The sequence below is a fragment of the Capra hircus genome, chromosome 8, assembly GCF_001704415.2.
Source record: "Capra hircus breed San Clemente chromosome 8, ASM170441v1, whole genome shotgun sequence".
In the NCBI taxonomy this organism is placed as follows: domain Eukaryota; kingdom Metazoa; phylum Chordata; class Mammalia; order Artiodactyla; family Bovidae; genus Capra; species Capra hircus.
Window position 1 is genome coordinate 28588629 of NC_030815.1, and position 20604 is coordinate 28609232.

Below are 20604 nucleotides of genomic sequence, written 5' to 3' on the forward strand. Positions count from 1 at the left end.
TGGGAACGCATGTACACCCGTGGTGGATTCATGTCAATGTATGGCAAAACCAATATAGTATTGTAAAGTAAAATAAAGTAAAAATAATAATAATAATTAAAAAAAAAAAGAATGTGACAGCTGTGCAGCTGTTTTAACAAATAGCCATCTTCAGGATATTTTTCAGCAAGAATATGAGCAATAATATTAGCACCACTGGTTATAATACTTTTGTTCTTTTTATACTTTTGGTTGATATATTTAGAAAAATGAAGTCCCTAAATACGGAATGGAATAAATTAAATAAATTTAGATTAAGTCTGATCAGTATCTTATCTTTGACTAGTGTTATTTTAAACTGAATTTAAACTTAAACTAGATTTAAGAATTATGAGGATCTTTTCCCTACCATTGCCCAACAATCAGTTACCACAGTTAATGAAAAGCTGATATTTGAAAGAGTTAAAATAAAAAGATTATTGAAAGATTTTCATTTTACACTGCAAGTTTTCAATGGAAAAAAATTTACAACTAAGAAAATTTATTAGGGAAATATAGAGTATATATACTCTATCTAAAATTATACATTATATGTTTGCTAATATAGCCTGTTATTGTCAAAATTCCTAGCTGAGTTCTTTGAAAGGTATCTTTAATACATAATAATTTTATTTGTTATATTATTACATGGAATATTCAATATATAATAGTATGCTAAAATATATACACATATTCCATCTAATACACATGTATGTGTGTGTGCTTGCTCAGTCGCTTCAATTGTGTCTGACTCTTTGCAATCCCATGGAATGTATAGCCTGCCAGGCTTCTCTGTCCCTGAGATTCTCCAGGCAAGGATACTAGAGTGGGTTGCCATGCCCTCCTCCAGGGATACATCTGTATATTCTACCTATATATATATAAATATATATTCCATCCAAAATAGTTTCACATAGGAATATTCACTGTTACGAAACTGTTGACCAAAATTAAAACTCTGAATAACACACAGTCTTTTCCTCCTGCCTTTTAATAAGATTCCCACCTAGACCTACCTGGGAGGAAACAGAAGTATAAAAACCGTAGCCACCTGCAAGGGTCAGACAGCATTTCCTCTAAAACCTCTTATCACCAATTGCTAAATCAGTTCTACCCAACAGGTAAAACAATCTCCTACCCTAGCACTCACTGCTCTCAAAATTGTACATTAAAGGTATTATCTGTAAAGATATTATTGTAAAGGTATTATTTACCCGAAAGACCTAAAATATCAATTCTCACTTTGAAATACATTATTCAAAACTTAGAACTACTTTGAAAAATTAATTCTTGAGAATTCATGACTCTAAAAGATTTTAAAGAAGATTCCTGAAAAAGAATCAAGAATACAAGCAGTCATGTATGGATGTGAGAGTTGGACCATAAAGCAAGCTGAGTGCCGAAGAATTGACATTTTGAACTGTGGTGTTGGAGAAGACTCTTGAGAGGCCCTTGCACTGTGAGGACATCCAACCAGTCCATCCTAAAGGAAATCAATCCTGAATATTCATTGGAAGGACTGATGCTGAAGCTGAAACTCCAATACTCTGGCCACTTGATGCGAAGAGCTGACTCATTGGAAAAGACCCTGATGCTGAGAAAGACTGAAGGCAGAAGGAGAAGGGGATGACAGAGAATGAGATAGTTGGATGGCATCACCACTCGATGGACATGAGTTTGGGTAAACTCCGGGAGCTGGTGATGGACAGGGAAGCCTGCTGTGTTGCAAGCCATGGGGTCGCAAAGAGTCAGACACAACTGAGCAACTGAACTGAACTGAACAAGTAGAAAATCAAATAACTTACCTAATCATCCCTCATGTCATCTTATTCCTTCTCAAACCACAGATAAATGGAAAGGAGGTGGCTGTCATATCATATACAATGAAACAGAAGACAGGATGGAGGAACAGAAGTTGAAGGAACTACTGATAAGCAGTGGGCTTCAATTACTACTTACTGTTTTCTCTTTATTCATTATTATTAACTTATATTACAGCACAGTTATATAGGGATGAAGAACAGACAAGGGACATTATATTAAAACATTGAGGATTGTTAGTTTAGTTATCTTAGTTGGAATACATAACTAGTATTTAGAACTGTTAGTTTCTGCTTGTGGGAACACAAAACTTGAGTAAAATTTTTCAAGCACCAAAAAACACAAGCAATAGCCAAACAAACTCAAGGAAAAAATTTGCTCTGGTGTCCAATTTTAAAAGTACACAGATTAAAATCTTAGAGCTTAAAAGTAAGTGGGTATCTTAAAATTCTTCTCATCTAATTTGCAGGACTCAAATCTTCAGTATATGTGATAAAGAATCATCTACCCACTGTTTCGAACTTTCCAAGGCAGAGAGCTTACTAGTTCCCCCAAAGAAGCCCATTATTTTATTGTGGGAAAGCTTTGATTGTTGGGAGTACAGTCTAACTTCTTACAGTTCACTAGTAGGTCATAATCATTACCTCAAAGCAACAGTAAAGAAGCCTGTGCTATATACTACATAAAGGCCCTTCAAACATATTTAAATGTGCAGATTATATGGTTCAAAGGAAATAAAAGGGTACAAGTCCTTAGAATAACATTCACAGAATATCATTTAAATCATTCTAGAGGAAGCAAGAAAACTCAGTAAAGAATTACTCATTCAATGTATTATAAGCATTACTAATGAAAGTAATTACACAGTTTCAGATTTTTCAAACTTCAGCCTTTCAAGTGCCATCTTTATCATTTCTGCCATACAACTCTAAACAATACTTTTTAAAAAATTAACTCACATTATAAGTTAAACGAAGTATTTTAAAAGGAAACTTTATATTACATCTGTAAATGGAAAACCATTATCTGCCATAAGTAGAAATGAACATTAAAATAAATATATAACTAATGTATTGACCTATTATCATGTTATATACCAATGGTGGTACACATTTCTCTCTCTGAGAGGAAATGGCTTAAAACATGTACTATTATTTTTGGAAACATGTTGAGGCACTATAAACTCCTTAAAGCATTTCACAGGACTTTTCAGATGAAAGAGTTCTGAACTGAAAAAGATTAAAATCAATAGGAGTGAGAAAGATCCTGACCCTCCCACTAATAGCTGTGTGTCCTTACCCTCTTTAGGCTCAATTTTCACATCTGTAAAACAGGGATAAAAAACTGTAGCTACCTCATAGGAGGTAAATTAGACAAAGCCATGCAATGCTAGGTATGAAGTGAGCCACATACACGCTAGCCCCAATAGGGTATTACTCCTACTATTATTTTTACAGCTTGAGGAAATCTCAAACATTACCCATTTACCACATAGCTCACTTAGAAGACCTAGAAGTCAAGGCCTTAAAGATACTGTATTACATCAGCAAACACAATATAAAAATACATTAACATATTTACTTTCTAGTGTAAGAAAGTATTTCTGCATTTCTGAGACTACTTGGAATTGCCATAATGCTTCAAAACCCAACAGAGCACTTCTATATTTACCCACTACTATGCATTCATACTCACGTAGATTTCATAAACTCTTAATATTAATTTAGAGAGTTTTCCAGTATAACACTTACACGTTTAGTTTTGCAAAGCTCTCCTGTGCATTATGCTTTTCTCGCTCATATGCACTTTCAACTTCTTTGAATTCATTCTTGATCATTTCCAAATCGGCAACAGCTTCTGCTTGGCTGGCCTTCTCTACCTGCAAAGCTCCTTCAAGGTCTCGAATCCGTAACTATCAGATGACAGAAAAGTAATTGAAGCAAGCGAGGAAACACTTGTACCAATCTCAAATTGAATAGAATACTTTATCAAACAGCTGAGTATCATTCATCCAAACAAGGCTTTCTTTCTGGTTTTCGTTTAAAACAAGGAAAGTAAACAAGAGGCAGTTTATTCCCTTTCTCAACATGTGTAGTAGAAAAGAAGAGTGGAAGAATATAGGCTTAACTGTGCTATGAAAAAGGACAGGCAGATACAATATAACCCGCCCCATCAAAGCGACTACTTTTGATCTAGTAGCTCATTTGGACGTTCCTTTATAAACATAATGAATTAGAGAAAACTGGAGGGAAGTATCCTTTCCCTCTTTTGAGAAATATTATTATATGGACATCTTTATAAGCCTAACAAAGCTAATAGATCTTTTTACTCTTGGGGATTTCTTACTGTAGAAAAGTAAAATTTCATTATCAAACAACACTATTTGACTAAAATATTTATACGTGTAATAATATGATATCTGGGACTTGCTTCAAAATAATCTTGGAGTGGAAGAGTAGAAGAGGGTTAATAGCCGAAACACAACTGGCCTGTGAGGCAAGTCCTGAAGCTGTGTGATCAGTACACAGGGAGTTCATTTTACTCTTCTCTCTACTTTTGCATGTACTTGAAATTTTACACAATAATCTAGATTTCCTGGCAAGAGCAGAATAGATAAAGTGCACACCCACAGAAGAATAACTTATAGCTGCAAAAAGGCAACAAGACAACTTCTGAAAAGTTCTCCAGGTGGTTCTCTATGTAGTGTTAACATATACTGGGAAGAGCAAAGTCCAGACCATTATACGCAGTATGCTATATTTTGGAGGGAAAAAAAACAAGGAAAGATAGCAGGCAAGCAAGGTAAACAACAGGAGGGACAAGAATTAAATAAATGTTTGATCACTTAATTTTGTTTTGATTTTTGAACTACATGGATATTTTGTCTTTTCAGAAAATTAAGTTCAGAATAAAAAATATAGTTTGCTAAAGCTCAAAACAGGAGAGAGGTAGGGAAAAAGTGCTTTAACTAGACAGAAAATGTGCTTTAGAACTATAAGACTCAGGTTTGAGTCACAGCTCTACAAATAAACTTAAGTGCCCTTTGGCGTGTTAAACTCAAAACGCCTGAGGATCCTCATCTGTAAACAGTAAATAATAACAAAAAGAATATACAGACTCTACAGGGTGGCTACAAAGATCTAATGGGACCATATCTATTTAATATTAATATGAATTTAACATTAAATATAAATACATAATAATTATTTACTAAGTGTTTAGATAAATATTAATTAGGTACTTACTATGTGCCAGGCAATGAGCCGATGCTCATGATATATGATACAATTATCATGTCTATAATTATACATGATACAATTATCATGAAAGTACACAGTCTTAGCTCTTGATGGGAGAGGACAGAGTAGCACAATATGGCAAGCGCTTCCTGTCACAGCAACAGGCCCAAAGGGAACTCTGCAGGACACAAGCCTCCCAGGGATGGCAAAAGACAACCTGAGTTAGGAAAAATGAACTCACCAAGAAAGGAAGCCTGGGAAACGCTGCATAAATAAAGCCACACAAATAAGAATCACCAGAATTACTGTTTCTAACTATCCAAAAATACTTTAATTGAAATATTTGTTCTCTTACATTAAACTAAGGTAGCAGATTAGATATGGCTTTGTATATTTTAAAATTTGATCTTTCAAATTTTATTTTTCTTTGTTGTTATGTCTAAGTCTACAGAAGAATAGACACAGAAAGATCTTAGTGATGCAGATAACCACGATGATGAGATCACTCACCTAGAATCAGATATGCTGGAGTGCTAAGCGGGCCTTAATTAGGAAGCATCACTATGAACAAAGCTAGTGGAGGTGATAAAATTCTAGCTGAGCTATTTCAAATCCTAAAAGATGATGCTGTGACAGTGCTGCACTCCATATGCCAGCAAATTTGGAAAACTCAGCAGTGGCACAGGACTGGAAAAGGTCAGTTTTCATTCCAATCCCAAAGAAAGGCAATGCCAAAGAATGCTCAAACTACCTCACAATTGCACTCATCTCACAAACTAGCAAAGAATTGCTCAAAATTCTCCAAGCTAGGCTTCAAAAGTACATGAACCAAGAACTTTCAGATGTTCAAGCTGGATTTAGAAAAGGCAGAGGAACCAGAGATCAAAAAACCAACATCCTTTGGATCACAGAAAAGGAAAAAGAATTCCAGAAAAACATCTACTTCTGCTTCATTATACACTAAAGCCTTTGACTGTGTGGATCACAACAAACTGTGGAAAATTCTTAAAGAGATGGGAATACCAGACCACCTGACCTGTCTCCTGAGAAATCTGTATGCAGGTCAAGAAACAATAGTTAGAACTAGACATGAAACAACAGACTGGTTCAAAATTGGGAAAGGGGTACATCAAAGCTGTATATTGTAACCCTACTTATTTAACTTCTTTGCAGAGTACATATGCGAAATGCAGGGCTTGGATGAAGCACAAGCTGCAATCAAGATTGCTGGGAGAGGGGATTTCCCTGGTGGTCCAGTGGCTAAGGCTCCATGCTCCCAATGCAGGGGGGCAGGGGTTCGATCCCTGGTCAGGGAAGTAGATCCTACATGCTGCAACTAAGACTCAACACAGTCAAAGAAATAAATAAAAACAAATGTTATTTTAAAAAAAAAGATTGCTGGGAGAAACATCAATAACCTAAGATATGCAGATGATACCACCATTATGGCAGAAAGCGAAGAACTAAAGAGCCTCTTGACGAAAGTGAAAGAGGACAGTGAAATAGTTGGCTTAAAACTCAACATTAAGAAAACTAAGATCATGGCATCCAGTCTCATCACTTCATGGCAAACAGACGGGAAAACAATGGAAACAGTGACAGATTTTATTATCTTGGGCTCCAAAAATCACTGCAGATGGTGACTGTAGCCATGAAATTAAAAGATGCTTCCTCCTTGAAACAAAAGCTCTGACCAACCCAGACAACATATTAAAAAGCAGAGACATTACTTTGTCAACAAAGGTCTATCTAGTTAAAGCTATGGTTTTCCCAGTAGTCATGTATGGATGTGAGAGTTGGACCATAAAGAAATCTGAGCACCGAAGAACTGACGTTTTGAACTGTGGTGTTGGAGAAGACTCTTGACAGTTCCTTGCACTGCAAGGACATCCAACCAGTCAATTCTAAAGGAAATCAATCCTGAATATTCATTGGAAGGACTGATGCTGAAACTGAAACTCCAATACTTTGGCCACCTGATGTGAAGAAACTTACTCATTGGAAAAGACCTGATGCTGAGAAAGATTGAAAGCAGAAGGAGAAGGGGAAGACAGAAGATGAGATGGTTGGATGGCATCACCAACTCGATGGACATGAGTTTGAGCAAGCTCCAGGAGTTGGTGATGGACAGAGAAGCCTCGCGTGCTGCAGTCCATGGGGTCACAAAGAGTTGGACACTACTAAGCGACTGAACTGACTGATGTCTAAATCCAGTGTTTATAAGTAAAATGACATGTCTAGAAAATATTTCTTCTACCTGCATCAGTATGTTCTTTCAGAAAATATGTACATTCAATCACAAATGATAAACCAATCCAACTGAAAGAAAAGTAGACAGACAATTCTGAGTCAGCTCTTTCGAATCTGCTTTCTCATTTTTATGATATAATATCTAAACAAATTTAATAAGAGAATACTTCAAGCATATTTTTAACTACAGTTTATGATAAGATGGTGATTAATTATAACAACTTAGTTGTCTCATTTGCTTTTAAACTAGTCTGAAATTTAATTTTACTGGGTATACCTCAGAAAACACTTGTGAATATTTCAGTTCAGTTCAGTTCAGCTGCTCAGGCGTGTCCAATTCTTTGCGACCCCATGAACTACAGCACGCCAGGCCTCCCTGTCCATCACCAACTCCCGGAGTTCACCCAAACCCATGTCCATTGTGTCGGTGATGCCATCCAATCATCTCATCCTCTGTTGTCCCCTTCTCCTCCTGCCCTCAATCTTTCCCAGAATCAGGGTCTTTTCAAATAAGTCAGCTCTTCACATCAGGTGTCCAAAGGATTGGAGTTTCACCTTCAACATCAGACCCTCCAATGAACACCAAGGACTGATCTCCTTTAGGATGGACTGGTTGGATCTCCTTGCAGTCCATAGGACTCTCAAGAGTTTTCTCCAACACCACATTCAAAAGAATCAATTCTTTGGCACTCAGCTTTCTTCATAGTCCAACTTTCACATCCATACATGACCACTGGAAAAACCATAGCCTTGATTAGATGGACCTTTGTTGGCAAAGTAATGTCTCTACTTTTTCATATGCTGTCTAGGTTGGTCGTTAACTTTCCTTCCAAGGAGTAAGCGTCTTTTAATTTCATGGTTGCAGTCACCATCCGCAGTGATTTTGGAGCCCAGAAAATAAAGTCAGCCACTGCTTCCCCATCTATTTGCCATTAAGTGATGGGACCGGATGCCATGATCTTAGTTTTCTGAATGAATTTAACTCAGATGACCATTATATCTACCACTGTGGACAGGAATCCCTTAGAAGAAATGGAGTAGCCATAATAGTAAGCAAAAGAGTCTGAAATGCAGTACTTGGATGCAATCTCAATAACGAAAATTTGATCTCTGTTTGTTTCCAACGCAAATGGTAATCCAAGTGTATGCCCCAACCAGTAACGCTGAAGAAGCTGAAGTTGAATGGTTCTATGAAGACTTACAAGACCTTCTAGAATTAACACCCAAAAAAGATGTCCTTTTCATTATAGGGGACTGGAATGCAAAAGTAGGACGTAAAAAAGCACCTGGAGTAATGCAAATTTGGCCTTGGAGTACAGAATTAAGCAGGGCAAAGGATAACAGAGTTTTGCCAAGAGAATGCACTGGTCATAGCAAACACCCTCTTCCAACAACACAAGAGAAGACTCTACACATGGACATCACCAGATGGTCAATACCAAAATCAGACTCATTATATTCTTTGCAGCCAAAGATGGAGAAGCTCTATACAGTCAGCAAAAACAAGACCAGGAGCTGACTGTGGCTCAGATCATGAACTCCTTATTGCCAAATTCAGACTTAAAAAAAAAAAAATTCAGACTTAAATTGAAGAAAGTGGGGAATACCACTAGACCATTCAGGTATGACCTAAATTAAATCCCTTATGACTATACAGTGGAAGTGAGAAATAGATTTAAGGGACTAGATATGATAGACAGAGTGCCTGATGAACTATGGACAGAGCTTCGTGACACTGTACAGGAGACAGGGAGCAAGACCATCCGCAAGAAAAAGAAATGCAAAAAAGAAAAATGGCTGTCTGAGGAGGCCTTACAAATAGCTGTAAAAAGAACAGAAGCAAAAAGTAAAGGAGAAAAGGAAAGATATACCCATTTGAAGGCAGAGTTCCAAAGAACAGCAAGGAGAGAGAAGAAAGTCTTCCTCAGAGATCAATGCAAAGAAATAGAGGAAAACAATAGAATGTGAATATTTATAGATATATGATTCAAATACACATTTTTGGTTTTTTCTAAGCTATACTGAGTATCAAATACTAATTTTTAACTATATGAATGAAAATATACATTTAACAATTTTCATTATTATAGCTAATAACTATATATAACTGGTTATACAACTATTGAGTCTGAGTGAACTCCGGGAGTTGGCGATGGACAGGGAGGCCTGGTGTGCCACAATTCATGGGGTCACAAAGAGTTGGACACGACTGAGCGACTGAACTGAACTGATACAACTATTATGAAAAACTTAAATTTGAATTCAATTTCTTACATGAATTAACTTCAGCCTTACTGCTTATTAATACTATTTTCAGGAATTCAATCATTTTTTCTATAAAAAAAGCTTAATGTACATAAATTTGCTTTCCATACAGGTGCACTCAAATATATGGGCCTGAGAATTTTGCGAGTAAAAGGCATTTCATCAAAGATAAAAGTAAAAAAAAAAATTATAAAATTCTTATGAAATTAGTTGCATCTCACATTAAGACCTGTTTAAATACTAAGATAAAACTCTGCAAATCCTATTAATTAAATTTTAATACAGGAGAAGAGTCCAAGTCTTTTTTTAAAATCCAAATTAAATGATGGAACTTGGGACTTTTTTAAGATTTATTTTTCTGCGGAACTAATTTTAAAGTCTTTACTGAATTTGTTACAACATTGCTTCTATTTGATGTTTTAGTTTTTTGGCCATGAGGCATCTGGGATCTTAGGTACCCTACCAAGGATTGAACCTGCACACCCCGCACTGAAAAGGAAAGAAACATCCAGGAAAAGTCCCCAGAACTTCGACTTAATGCAACTTTACATAAAACTATTTACAACAAAGGCTGCAGGTAAGACGTGATCCACGGCAGTGGTTGACAACCTGCAGCTAAAATGCCTTCACTAATCTTCCAAGTTCCTTCTCGTTCTGTAAGCCCTACGGAAAAGGACACTTTCCTTAAGATGCCTTCATTCCATTCTCCTCTCAGATTTACTCCCCTTTATTATGCTCCCACAGCACTTCAGGATTTCATATTTCTTCCTTTATATCAGCACAGAGGTACATAGGATCTCTGGTAATGGAATGTTTAAGTCCCAAAAGGAGCCCATTCATCTTCATACCTTCAGCTCTTAATATAAAAGTGCATATTTTTAAATGGTTTCAAGAAGAAATCATGCCATGGCTGTTGATAAAAAGAACATTCTTATGAGCAAATCTTCCTGTAACAGGCCAGATGGCAGATATATTAGACTTTGCAGACTGTGAGTGTCTGTTGCAACTACTCCACTGTGCCAATGCAGCACAAAAGCCACCATACACAAGATAAAACTTCACAAGCACACATCGTGGGTGAGATTCGGTCTGTGGGGTGTAGAGTGCCAGCTCCTCTCTAATAAAGACTATCATCAACTATATCTTTATAGTAAATAGAAAAACATGTGTCTCATCAATATGCTACCGTTCAAAATGCACACCTTAGCTCTCTGAACATAACGCTGTTTTTCCTAGCTTAATAAGATCCACACAAAAATGTTGTTTACATCGTACCTGAATAATTTCAGAATTAAATTTCGATTCCAAATGTGCTGCTCTTTCTGCTTCAATATTTTCTTCTAATTTCCTCACTCTCAGAGTAGTTGCCTGAAAACATTAAAAGTTTAAACTCATAAACATTAGTATTTAAACTGAATAGAGGCCACTACATTGTAATTAACACTAGATTACTATAGCCTCATTTTTTTATTTGCAAGAGTGTAAAAGTCATACTGTAAAAATCATGCTCAGGAAAAATGCTCCAGAGCTTGCCTTCTTTTTCTTCACTAAGTAATACTTTACATATAATAAATTGGAATAATGAAAGTGTAGAACTTGGTAAGTTTTGTGTGTGTATATATATATATATATATATTTATTTATTTATATACCCACAAAATCATTGTCATAATCAAGACAGGAAAATACTTCCATCGCCCCTAAAAGACTCCTTGCGTCCCTTGGTCATCTCCTCATCCACGCCCGGGCCACCTCGCCCGCATCCTCAAGTGCCCAGTGATCTGCTTGTAGTCACTACCGATCATTTCCTGCTTTCCAAAATTCAATATAAATTGGATCATAAGAGTGTACACTCTTTACTGTCTGGCTTCTTTCTCCTCACAGAATTATTCCCTTAATCCATGTGGCTGCACATATTAACAGTTCACCAAGTGCTCCACTGTGTTGATACATCACAACTGGTTTCTCAGTTCAACAACCGATGGACATTTGAATTATTTCCAGTTTGGGCTATACAAACTGACCTGCTGTGAACATTTGTGTATAAATCTTTACCTTTTGTTTCTCTGGGGTCCATAGCGAGGGACAGAATGACTGGGTCAGATGGTAGGTGTACATTAATGTTTTATGAAACTGCCAACCTGTTCTGCAAATTGTTTCCAATCTCACCAACACTTGGCCATTGTGGCATGGTCATCTCTTGAGTTATCCGGGGGCCAGGGTTAGACATTCAAATAGGAACATAATGGTATCTTATTTCAGTTTCAATTTTCATTTTCCTAATAACTAATGACACTGAGCATCTTTCTATATGTTTACTTACCATCTGTACATCTTCTCTGTTGAAGTTTCTGCTTAAATCTTTTCCTCATTTTTTAATTGGGTGTTTTCTCTTATTATTGAATTTTGAGAATTTATTATATAATCCCAATACAAGTCATTTGTTGGATATGTGATTTGCAAATATTTACTCCCAAATATTGTCTACAGCTTCTCTTTTTATTCCTTAACGTCAGTGTCTTTCACATAGAAGCTTTCATTGTGACAAAGTCTAATTTATTAGTTAGGGCTGTGCGACTAGGCTATGGGACCACCATGCTGCACGTCTCAGGATAATACTAGTAAAGAAGAGCCACACCTAGGATTCTATCAAATACAGACAGTTCATCAGTGACAGAGAAAGACACTACTAATTTAATTTCCTTTCTTAGATAAAATTTGGGCTAGAAAGGTCTGTATTCATTGTACTTACTCTATCATTTAGCCTTAGCTGAAGGTTTTTTAAATGCTCAGCTTGATTAATTTGATTTTTCCTCTTTTCTCCTGTCTTTTCTTTTTCTGCACATAGACAGAGCTGGTAATATATCACAACCAGAAAGGACATACATAAAAATAGGATAATCTTAAAAACTAATCAAGCAGTCTGTGGAGAATAAATGACTATACTTTTCTTTGAGCAAAGCATATTCCCATAACGTCTGCTACAGTTCAGAATCTAAACACAAAAAGATGAAAAAAAAAAAAAAAAAACAAGTGCCCATCAACTGATGAGTGGATAAACAAAACATGGTACATCCACACAATGGAATATCATTTGGCCATTAAAAAGGAACTACGTACCAACACATGCCACAACAGAGATTAACCTTGAAAACGTATGTTAAGTGAAAGATGCCAGATACAAAAAAATACATATTAAATAACATCATTTATATGAAATGGCCAGAATAGGCAAACCAGGAAATCCATGGAGACAGAAAGCTGTTTCCAGTAGCTGGAGACATGGGAAGGGAGGAATGAGCACTGACTGCTAATGGGCATAAAGTTTCATACTGGAGTGATTAGGATATTCTGGAGCCAGACAGCAGTAATGGTTTCATAACCCTGAGTTGCATACTTTGAAAAGGTGTAGTCAATGAAACATAAATTATATTTCAATAAAAAAAATAAAAGAATCCTTAAGTGCAAGAACTAGTGACATTTCAAAGAAGTGACAGCCATCTATGTCCAGCTTCTTGACTTCTGTAAAAGAGTTCCTCTCAATGCTGACTTTGAATCCTTAGAATAAGGAATCTCCACTGCTTGTTCATATAAAACATGGTATATACCAGAGCAGAAAGATTCTTATGGCTAGACAGATTAAAATCAGTATTATCCTAGGTTGGGCCAACACTAGTAAAAACAAAAAAAAAAATTCTTTTAATGTAATGCCACAAGATGAAGTTCCTGGCCTTGAAGAACTAAAGCCAACTTTCTCAATATTCAAAATAGTTGTGTTACGTTCTGCAAGCCAGAAGAAGTCTAACAAGTGTCGAGGAAATAATCCACAGACACTGAGAATAAAGATCAAAACAGGCAAAAAGCTAACAGAGGGCAAAGAGAAGAAACCAGTCTAATAATATTAAAATATTTATATTTTATATTTCATATTCAAAAGGTATCCACATAATTTTATCAAGTGTTATGTTTTATTAAAATACAGACTATTCAGTGTTTCCATGGTAAGAGTCAACAAGTCTTCATTTTTCATGTACTATTGTCATATTAATTTACCTGATTTTACTCCAAAAGTCAATTGGAGAAGGCAATGGCAACCCACTCCAGTATTCTTGCCTGGAGATTCCCAGGGAGAGCAGAGCCTGGCGAGCTACAGTCCATAGGTCACAAAGAGTCGGACACAACTGAGTGACTAACACATACACACACACTCCAAAAGTCAATAGGATTTTTTTTTTGCCTAAACCAAAATCAAACAGGTTAAAATAATAAACGAGAGATCACATTTCATACTTTCCTATTTTAAATGAAACATGCAGAAGAAAAATTTATAAATTGTTTATTATTACTAAAACAATCAGTAAAGACAGCAAAAAAAATCTTCATATCTTTAAACAAATTTCTTCAAAGAGTGCATTTTGTTGATAGACATAATTAAAATGTTAGTCACTCAGTCATGTCTCACTCTTTGTGAGTCCATGGACTGTAGCCTGCCAGCCTCCTCTATCTACTGAATTCTCCAGGCAAGAATACTGGGGTGGGTAGCCATTCCCTTCGAACAAATTTTTTTTAAATCTTCTAGTCTGGTGAATTAATTCTTATATCCAGCAGAGGGTGCTAGAGGAACATCAACTTGCTGTTCACAAATATTTTTCTCCAGTATCACCTAGAGAACTAACGTAACAATCATAATCTGACTCCCATTCGTCTCCCATCCTAATATAATCAGCAAAGCAAGAGCAGAAAGAATAATAGAATTCAGATCAAAGTACAAAATCCAACACAAATTCATATACGCCATCAGCAAATTTAATTATACAGAAGTTTGCTTGTAATACAAAGGTTATACTATATACTGTTTGTCCCCTAATACTATGAACATCGGAGTTCTTTATGTGACAAAAAATGATCACATATTTTATTATTTATTAGCTGCTTGTCCCATCCTTTCTGACTTTAACATACTACCAACAGATTTTTACTCCAGTAAATTCTATTATTCACTGTACCCAATATTTTTTTAATTTTATGATTTATATCTCATTAATCAAATAATGGAAAAGTTCAGTTTTCATTCTAATCCAAAAGCAAGGCAATGCCAAAGAATGCTCAAACTACTGACAATTGCACTCATCTCACACGCTAGTAAAGTAATGCTCAAAATTCTCCAAACCAGGCTTCAGCAGTACATGAAGCAGGAACTTCCAGATGTTCAAGCTGGTTTTAGAAAAGGCAGAAGAACCAGAGATCAAATTGCCAACATCCACTGGATCATGGGAAAAGGAAGAGAGTTCCAGAAAAACATCTACTTCTGCTTTATTGACTATGCCAAAGCCTTTGACTGTGTGGATCACAATAAACTATGGAAAATTCTGAAAGAGATGGGAATACCAGACCACCTGACCTGCCTCTTGAGAAACCTGTATGCAGGTCAGGAAGCAACAGTTAGAACTGGACATGGAACAACAGACTGGTTCCAAAGAGGAAAAGGAGTATGTCAAGGCTGTATATTGTCACCCTGCTTATTTAACTTATATGCAGAGTACAACATGAGAAACGCTGGGCTGGAAGAAGCACAAGCTGAAATCAAGATTGCTGGGAGAAATATCGATAACCTCAGATATGCAGATGACACCACCCTTATGGCAGAAAGTGAAAAGGAACTAAAAAGCCTCTTGATGAAAGTGAAAGTGGAGAGTAAAAAAGTTGGCTTAAAGCTCAACATTCAGAAAACGAAGATCATGGCATCTGGTCCCATCACTTCATGGGAAATACACGGGGAAACATTGGAAACAGTGTCAGACTTAATTTTTTGGGGCTCCAAAATCACTGCAGATGGTGACTGCAGCCATGATGTTAAAAGACACTTACTCCTTGGAAGGAAAGTTACGACCAACCTAGGCAGCATATTAAAAAGCAGAGACATTACTTTGCCAACAAAGGTCCGTCTAGTCAAGGCTATGGTTTTTCCAGTGGTCATGTATAGATGTGAGAGTTGGACTATGAAGAAAGCTGAGTGCCGAAGAACTGCTGCTTTTGAACTGTGGTGTTGGAGAAGGATCTTGAGAGACCCTTGGATACAAGGAGATCCAACCAGTTCATCCTAAAGGAGATCAGTCCTGGGTGTTCTCTGGAAGGAATGATGCTGAAGCTGAAACTCCAATACTTTGGCCACCTCATGAGAAGAGCTGACTTATTGGAAAAGACTCTGATGCTGGGAGGGATTGGGGCCAGGAGGAGAAGGGGACGACAGAGGATGAGATGGCTGGATGGCATCACCGACTCGATGGACGTGAGTTTGACTGAACTGCGGGAGTTGGTGATGGACAGGGAGGCCTGGCGTGCTGCAATTAATGGGGTCGCAAAGAGTCAGACATGACTGAGCGACTGAACTGAACTGAAATCACACTAAGCCCAATTAGATAATCTGCTCCACTTAAGAAAAGTGAGCGTTCATTCTTTGAATAAGGTAACATACACAGAAAACGGCATTCTATGATAACACAGGACATGAGCCAATTCCAGTTCAGCAGCAGAACTAACCAAACACATCCAGTCCATATTTGTTCCCCACATCACATCTGCTCCCACGGCTTCCACAGGCCTGCTCCAAAGTTTCACAAAAGTTATGAAAACATGCATACAATGAATTTGCTGAGAGACTGGGCAAAAACAGTTCCTACTATTATACATTCTTGCCTCCTCAAGTATACCCAGTCTTGAGGATTATATATGAACTTAAAGGGATCAGTCAAGCAGAAAAACCTTCATATATGACATGCAGTCTATTAAAATGGACATCAAGAAAAATAAGGGAGGAAATATCACACAAGTACCACTAATCAAAGATTTTTCAGTAGTGTGCTATACAGTACTGATTCCAAAAAAAAAAAACAGTTGTACAAACTTTACCCCAGAATGTCAATAGCTGTGTAAACAGACAGTGGTTCTTTAACTTTTGTTTCAGATTTCATCACCTGATATTTTCCATTAATGAATACTTCTAGAAGTAACCAATATAGTAATAATCCATCTTCAAGAAGATGATTCCAATGGGTTGATTAATTCTATAATGGTTACTTTAAAGGTAAGTATATATATTATATTTTAGTGGTCATAAATAATATATGTGTGTTAACAATTAACTATACTACTACCTGTGTGGGGAAAAGCAAGACTAGTTACTCTACTTGGAGTCCTTAAACTAAAGATCTCAAAGTATCTTATGTTATCAAAAAAGATATCTTAAAAAGTCAAAATCTCTAAGGAACAGAATTTACGAGCCACAAATTCTGATCAGCAGCATAATAAATTAACTTAGCATCTTTAAAATCATCTTTACTTTAAAATTTCCAGTTTTAAAAATCCGTTATGAACATAGATACAAAAATGTATAATACTTATAAGCACAACAGTATAACCCAGGTGATTTCATTACTTATCATTTATAGTTGGTAATCAACACAAATAAGTATTTAGAAACCATGCCTACAAACACATGATGCCTTTAAAAATATGATTCATATAAGGTTTTTTTCATGGACAATACAAAAGGTGCGATCCACTTTCTTTTCCTTTTTCACTTGAGTATAGTATATGTATAAAGGAAAAAGCTACACTCCACCTTTCTTTATTTTACCATAATATAGAATATGACTGACAGGAGCAATTCAGAATTTATTTGCAAACACTGCTCTCTCTCCTCTATAATCTTCATGAGATTCTTCAGTTCTCTCAAAACTAGGTTTGCATCTTCCCTTTTCTCTTTTCTTATTGAGTTAAGCTTATTTCCCATGATAAAAAAAAAAAAAAAAAAAAAAAAAACCTCCCCTAGTTGTAAAGAGATTTATAAAAGCTACAGATATTTCTTTTTCCAGTTCACTTTTCCCTTGGTTTTCTGGTACCCAGCACCACATTCAGAAAATTGGACTGGGAGTTTGTTTTGTTTTGTTTTTTTTAATCTAAGAAACCATTGATCCATGTTAAGAAGATTAAACCACATATATATAAACTTCTTTAGCCCAGGCACATAAAAATATCACCTTTTCATGAAATGTAACTGCTAAAGTTTCATTAAAATTTAAATCATTTATTAGGGTAAATGTCTATTAGCTGATTTAGTTTGCTATTACTGACATTAAATAATGTGCTCTATTAAATTAAAATTCCAACAAGTTTCTCTTTACTATTATTTGATTTTATATTAATCCTTTTTAAAAAATAACACTGATTCAGTTCAGTTCAGTTCAGTCGCTCAGTCATGTTCAACTCTTTGCAACTCCATGGACTGCAGCACGCCAGGCTTCCCTGTCCATCGCCAACTCGCAGAGCTTGCTCAAACTCATGTCCATGGAGTCAGTGATGCCATCCAACCACCTCACCCTCTGTCGTCCCCTTCTCCTCCCACCTTCAATCTTTCCCAGCATCAGGGTCTTCTCCAATGAGTCGGTTCTTCGCATCAGGTGGCCAAAGTATTGCAGTTTCAGCTTCAGCATCAGTCCTTCCAATGAGTATTCAGGACTGACTTCCTTTAGGATTCACTGGTTTGATCTCCTTGCAGTCCAAGGGACTCTCAAGAGTCTTCTCCAACACCACATTTCAAAAGCATCAATTCTTCGGCACTCAGCTTTCTTTAGAATCCAACTCTCACATCCATACATGACTACTGGAAAAACCACAGCTTTGACTAGATGGACTTTTGTTGGTAAAGTAACATCTCTGCTTTTTAATGTGCTGTCTAGGTTGGTCATAGCTTTTCTTCCACGGAGCAAGTGTCTTTTAATTTCATGGCTACAGTTACCATCTGCAGTGATTCTGGAGCCCAAAAAAATAAAGCCTCTCACTGTTTCCACTGTTTCCCCATCAATTTGCCATGAAGTGATGGGACCAAATGCCATGATCTTCGTTTTCTGAATGTTGAGTTTAAAGCCAGGTTTTTCACTCTCCTCTTTCACCTTCATCAAGAGGCTCTTTAGTTCCTCTTCACTTTCTGCCATAAGGGTGGTGTCATCTGCATATCTGAGGTTATTGATGTTTCTCCCAGCAATCTTGATTGAGGCTTGTGCTTCATCCAGCCTGGCATTTCACATGATGTACTCTGCATACAAGTTAAATAAGCAGGGTGACAATATACAGCCTTGATGTACTCCTTTCTCAATGTGGAACCAGTCTGTTGTTCCACGTCCAGTTCTAACTGTTGCTTCTTGACCGGCACACAGATTTCTCAGGAGGTAGGTCAGGTGGTCTGATTCCGGTCTCTTTAAGAATTTTCCACAGTTTGTTGTGATCCACACAGTCAAAGGCTTTGGTGTAGTCAATAAAGCAAAAGTAGATGTTTTTGTGGAACTCTCTCCTTTTTTTGATGATCCAGTGGATGCTGGCAATTTGATCTCTGTGTCGTTCCTAGAATTACTAGTTCTTAATGACTCCATGCATATGTGCTCACTCACACAGTTGTAATAGAATGTAAAACTAGCATAAACTGCTCTCTAGAAATTTAACTTCTCCATAATTATATCATCATCTTGTCAAACAGCCAACATAAAATACATTCACTTAAATATAAAGCAAAAATCTGTAAGGTCTCTAAACATGAAGAATTATAGATAAGTGAAAGGACTACACTTGTTCGCTTTGTTATTGTTGTTCAGTCACTCAGTCATGTCTGACTCTGTGAGCCCACAGACTGCAGCATGCCAGGCTTCCCTGTCCTTCACTATCTCCCAGAGTTTGCTCAAACTTTTGTCCATTGAGTCAATGATGCCATTCAACCATCTCACCCTCTGTCACCCCTTTCTCTTCCTGCCCTCAATTTTTCCCGGCATCAGGGTCTTTTCCAATAAGCTGGCTCTTTGAATCAGTTGTCTAAAGTTTTGGAGCTTCAGCTTGAGCATCAGTCCTTCCAAAGAACATTCAGGGTTGATTTCCTTTAGGACTGACTGGTTTGATCTCCTTGCTGTCCAAGGGACTCTCAAGAGTCTTCTCCAGCCCTACAGTTCAAAAGTGTCAATCTTCAGCACTCAGCCTTCTTTATGGTCTGACTCTCTCATCCATAAATGACTACTGGAAAAACCACAGCTTTGACTACATGGACCTCTGGCAAAGTCCATTTAGAAAATTCTTACAAACAGAATAAAAATAGACTCTTTGGACACCCTCAAAGCTTCAAATTCTCCAAAAGCAGAGACCTGAGATTATCAAAAGACTCCATAGAGTAGCTAAGAAAAATCGCAGTGTAAAACAAGCCTAAAACAGTTTTATATTTACAACATTAATCAGTTTAAAAATGAGACACTGGGGCAAGTAAGCATTTTAGAAGGAAAAAAATCAATTCTGAGTTATCCAAAAACAAATCCTAAAGGTTAGGCATTAGACATTTCCTCAAATGAGTCAAAATTGACTTATCAAGAATCTTACCCACAAAAATCACTGTTACCTAGCACTTCTTCATACCTAGAGGCAATTAAAATGTTTTTAGTGATGATCACAGACTTTTATAGCATCCTAAAGTGACTTCTAAATGATTTTTTTAATTCTAAGTATATTTAGAACTTTAACCCTGTTCTAATTCTTTTCTAATAGGCCATCTACAAACACATATTAAAAATGATTATATAAAATATGATTATACTTTCTGAGTCTTCTGCCTCAAAAAAGATTTTCAGCACAAAAAACAAGCTAAAAATATTACTGAAAATATAATCTCACTTTCAATTTTTTTTCATTAGCCTTATATAAAATAAGACCACATGTGGTAATAAGAGTATGAGTAATTTATCTTTGCCAAGTTCATATCTGGCATTAATAATAAGGAACCCATACCCCATTTTCCTTATTATTAACATCTTACAATCACAGAGCACAAATAACTCATTAAAATGTATAACAGGTCTGACCCTCAACTTCAGCACACCGGGAGTCTGCGCTCCTCCGTGAGGATGGGGTGAAAAAGTTTGTTTTGCGGGGAAGACAGCACCTCGGCGCCCAGACAATGCTCCCACTGCACCTCTGCCGC

General features: G+C 36.6%; 1 protein-coding gene across 1 annotated transcript in view; it reads right to left on the reverse strand.

Moving 5' to 3' along the window:
- CCDC171 (coiled-coil domain containing 171) overlaps positions 1 to 20604 on the reverse strand; it is a 351122-nt gene that overhangs the window by 273116 nt on the left and 57402 nt on the right. Inside the window, exons 8-9 of the mRNA XM_005683650.3 lie at positions 10869 to 10961; positions 3591 to 3751 (exon numbers count right to left, since the gene is read on the reverse strand). Of these exons, the coding sequence (XP_005683707.1) occupies positions 3591 to 3751; positions 10869 to 10961 (254 nt within the window). The remainder of the gene's footprint in view (positions 1 to 3590; positions 3752 to 10868; positions 10962 to 20604) is intronic.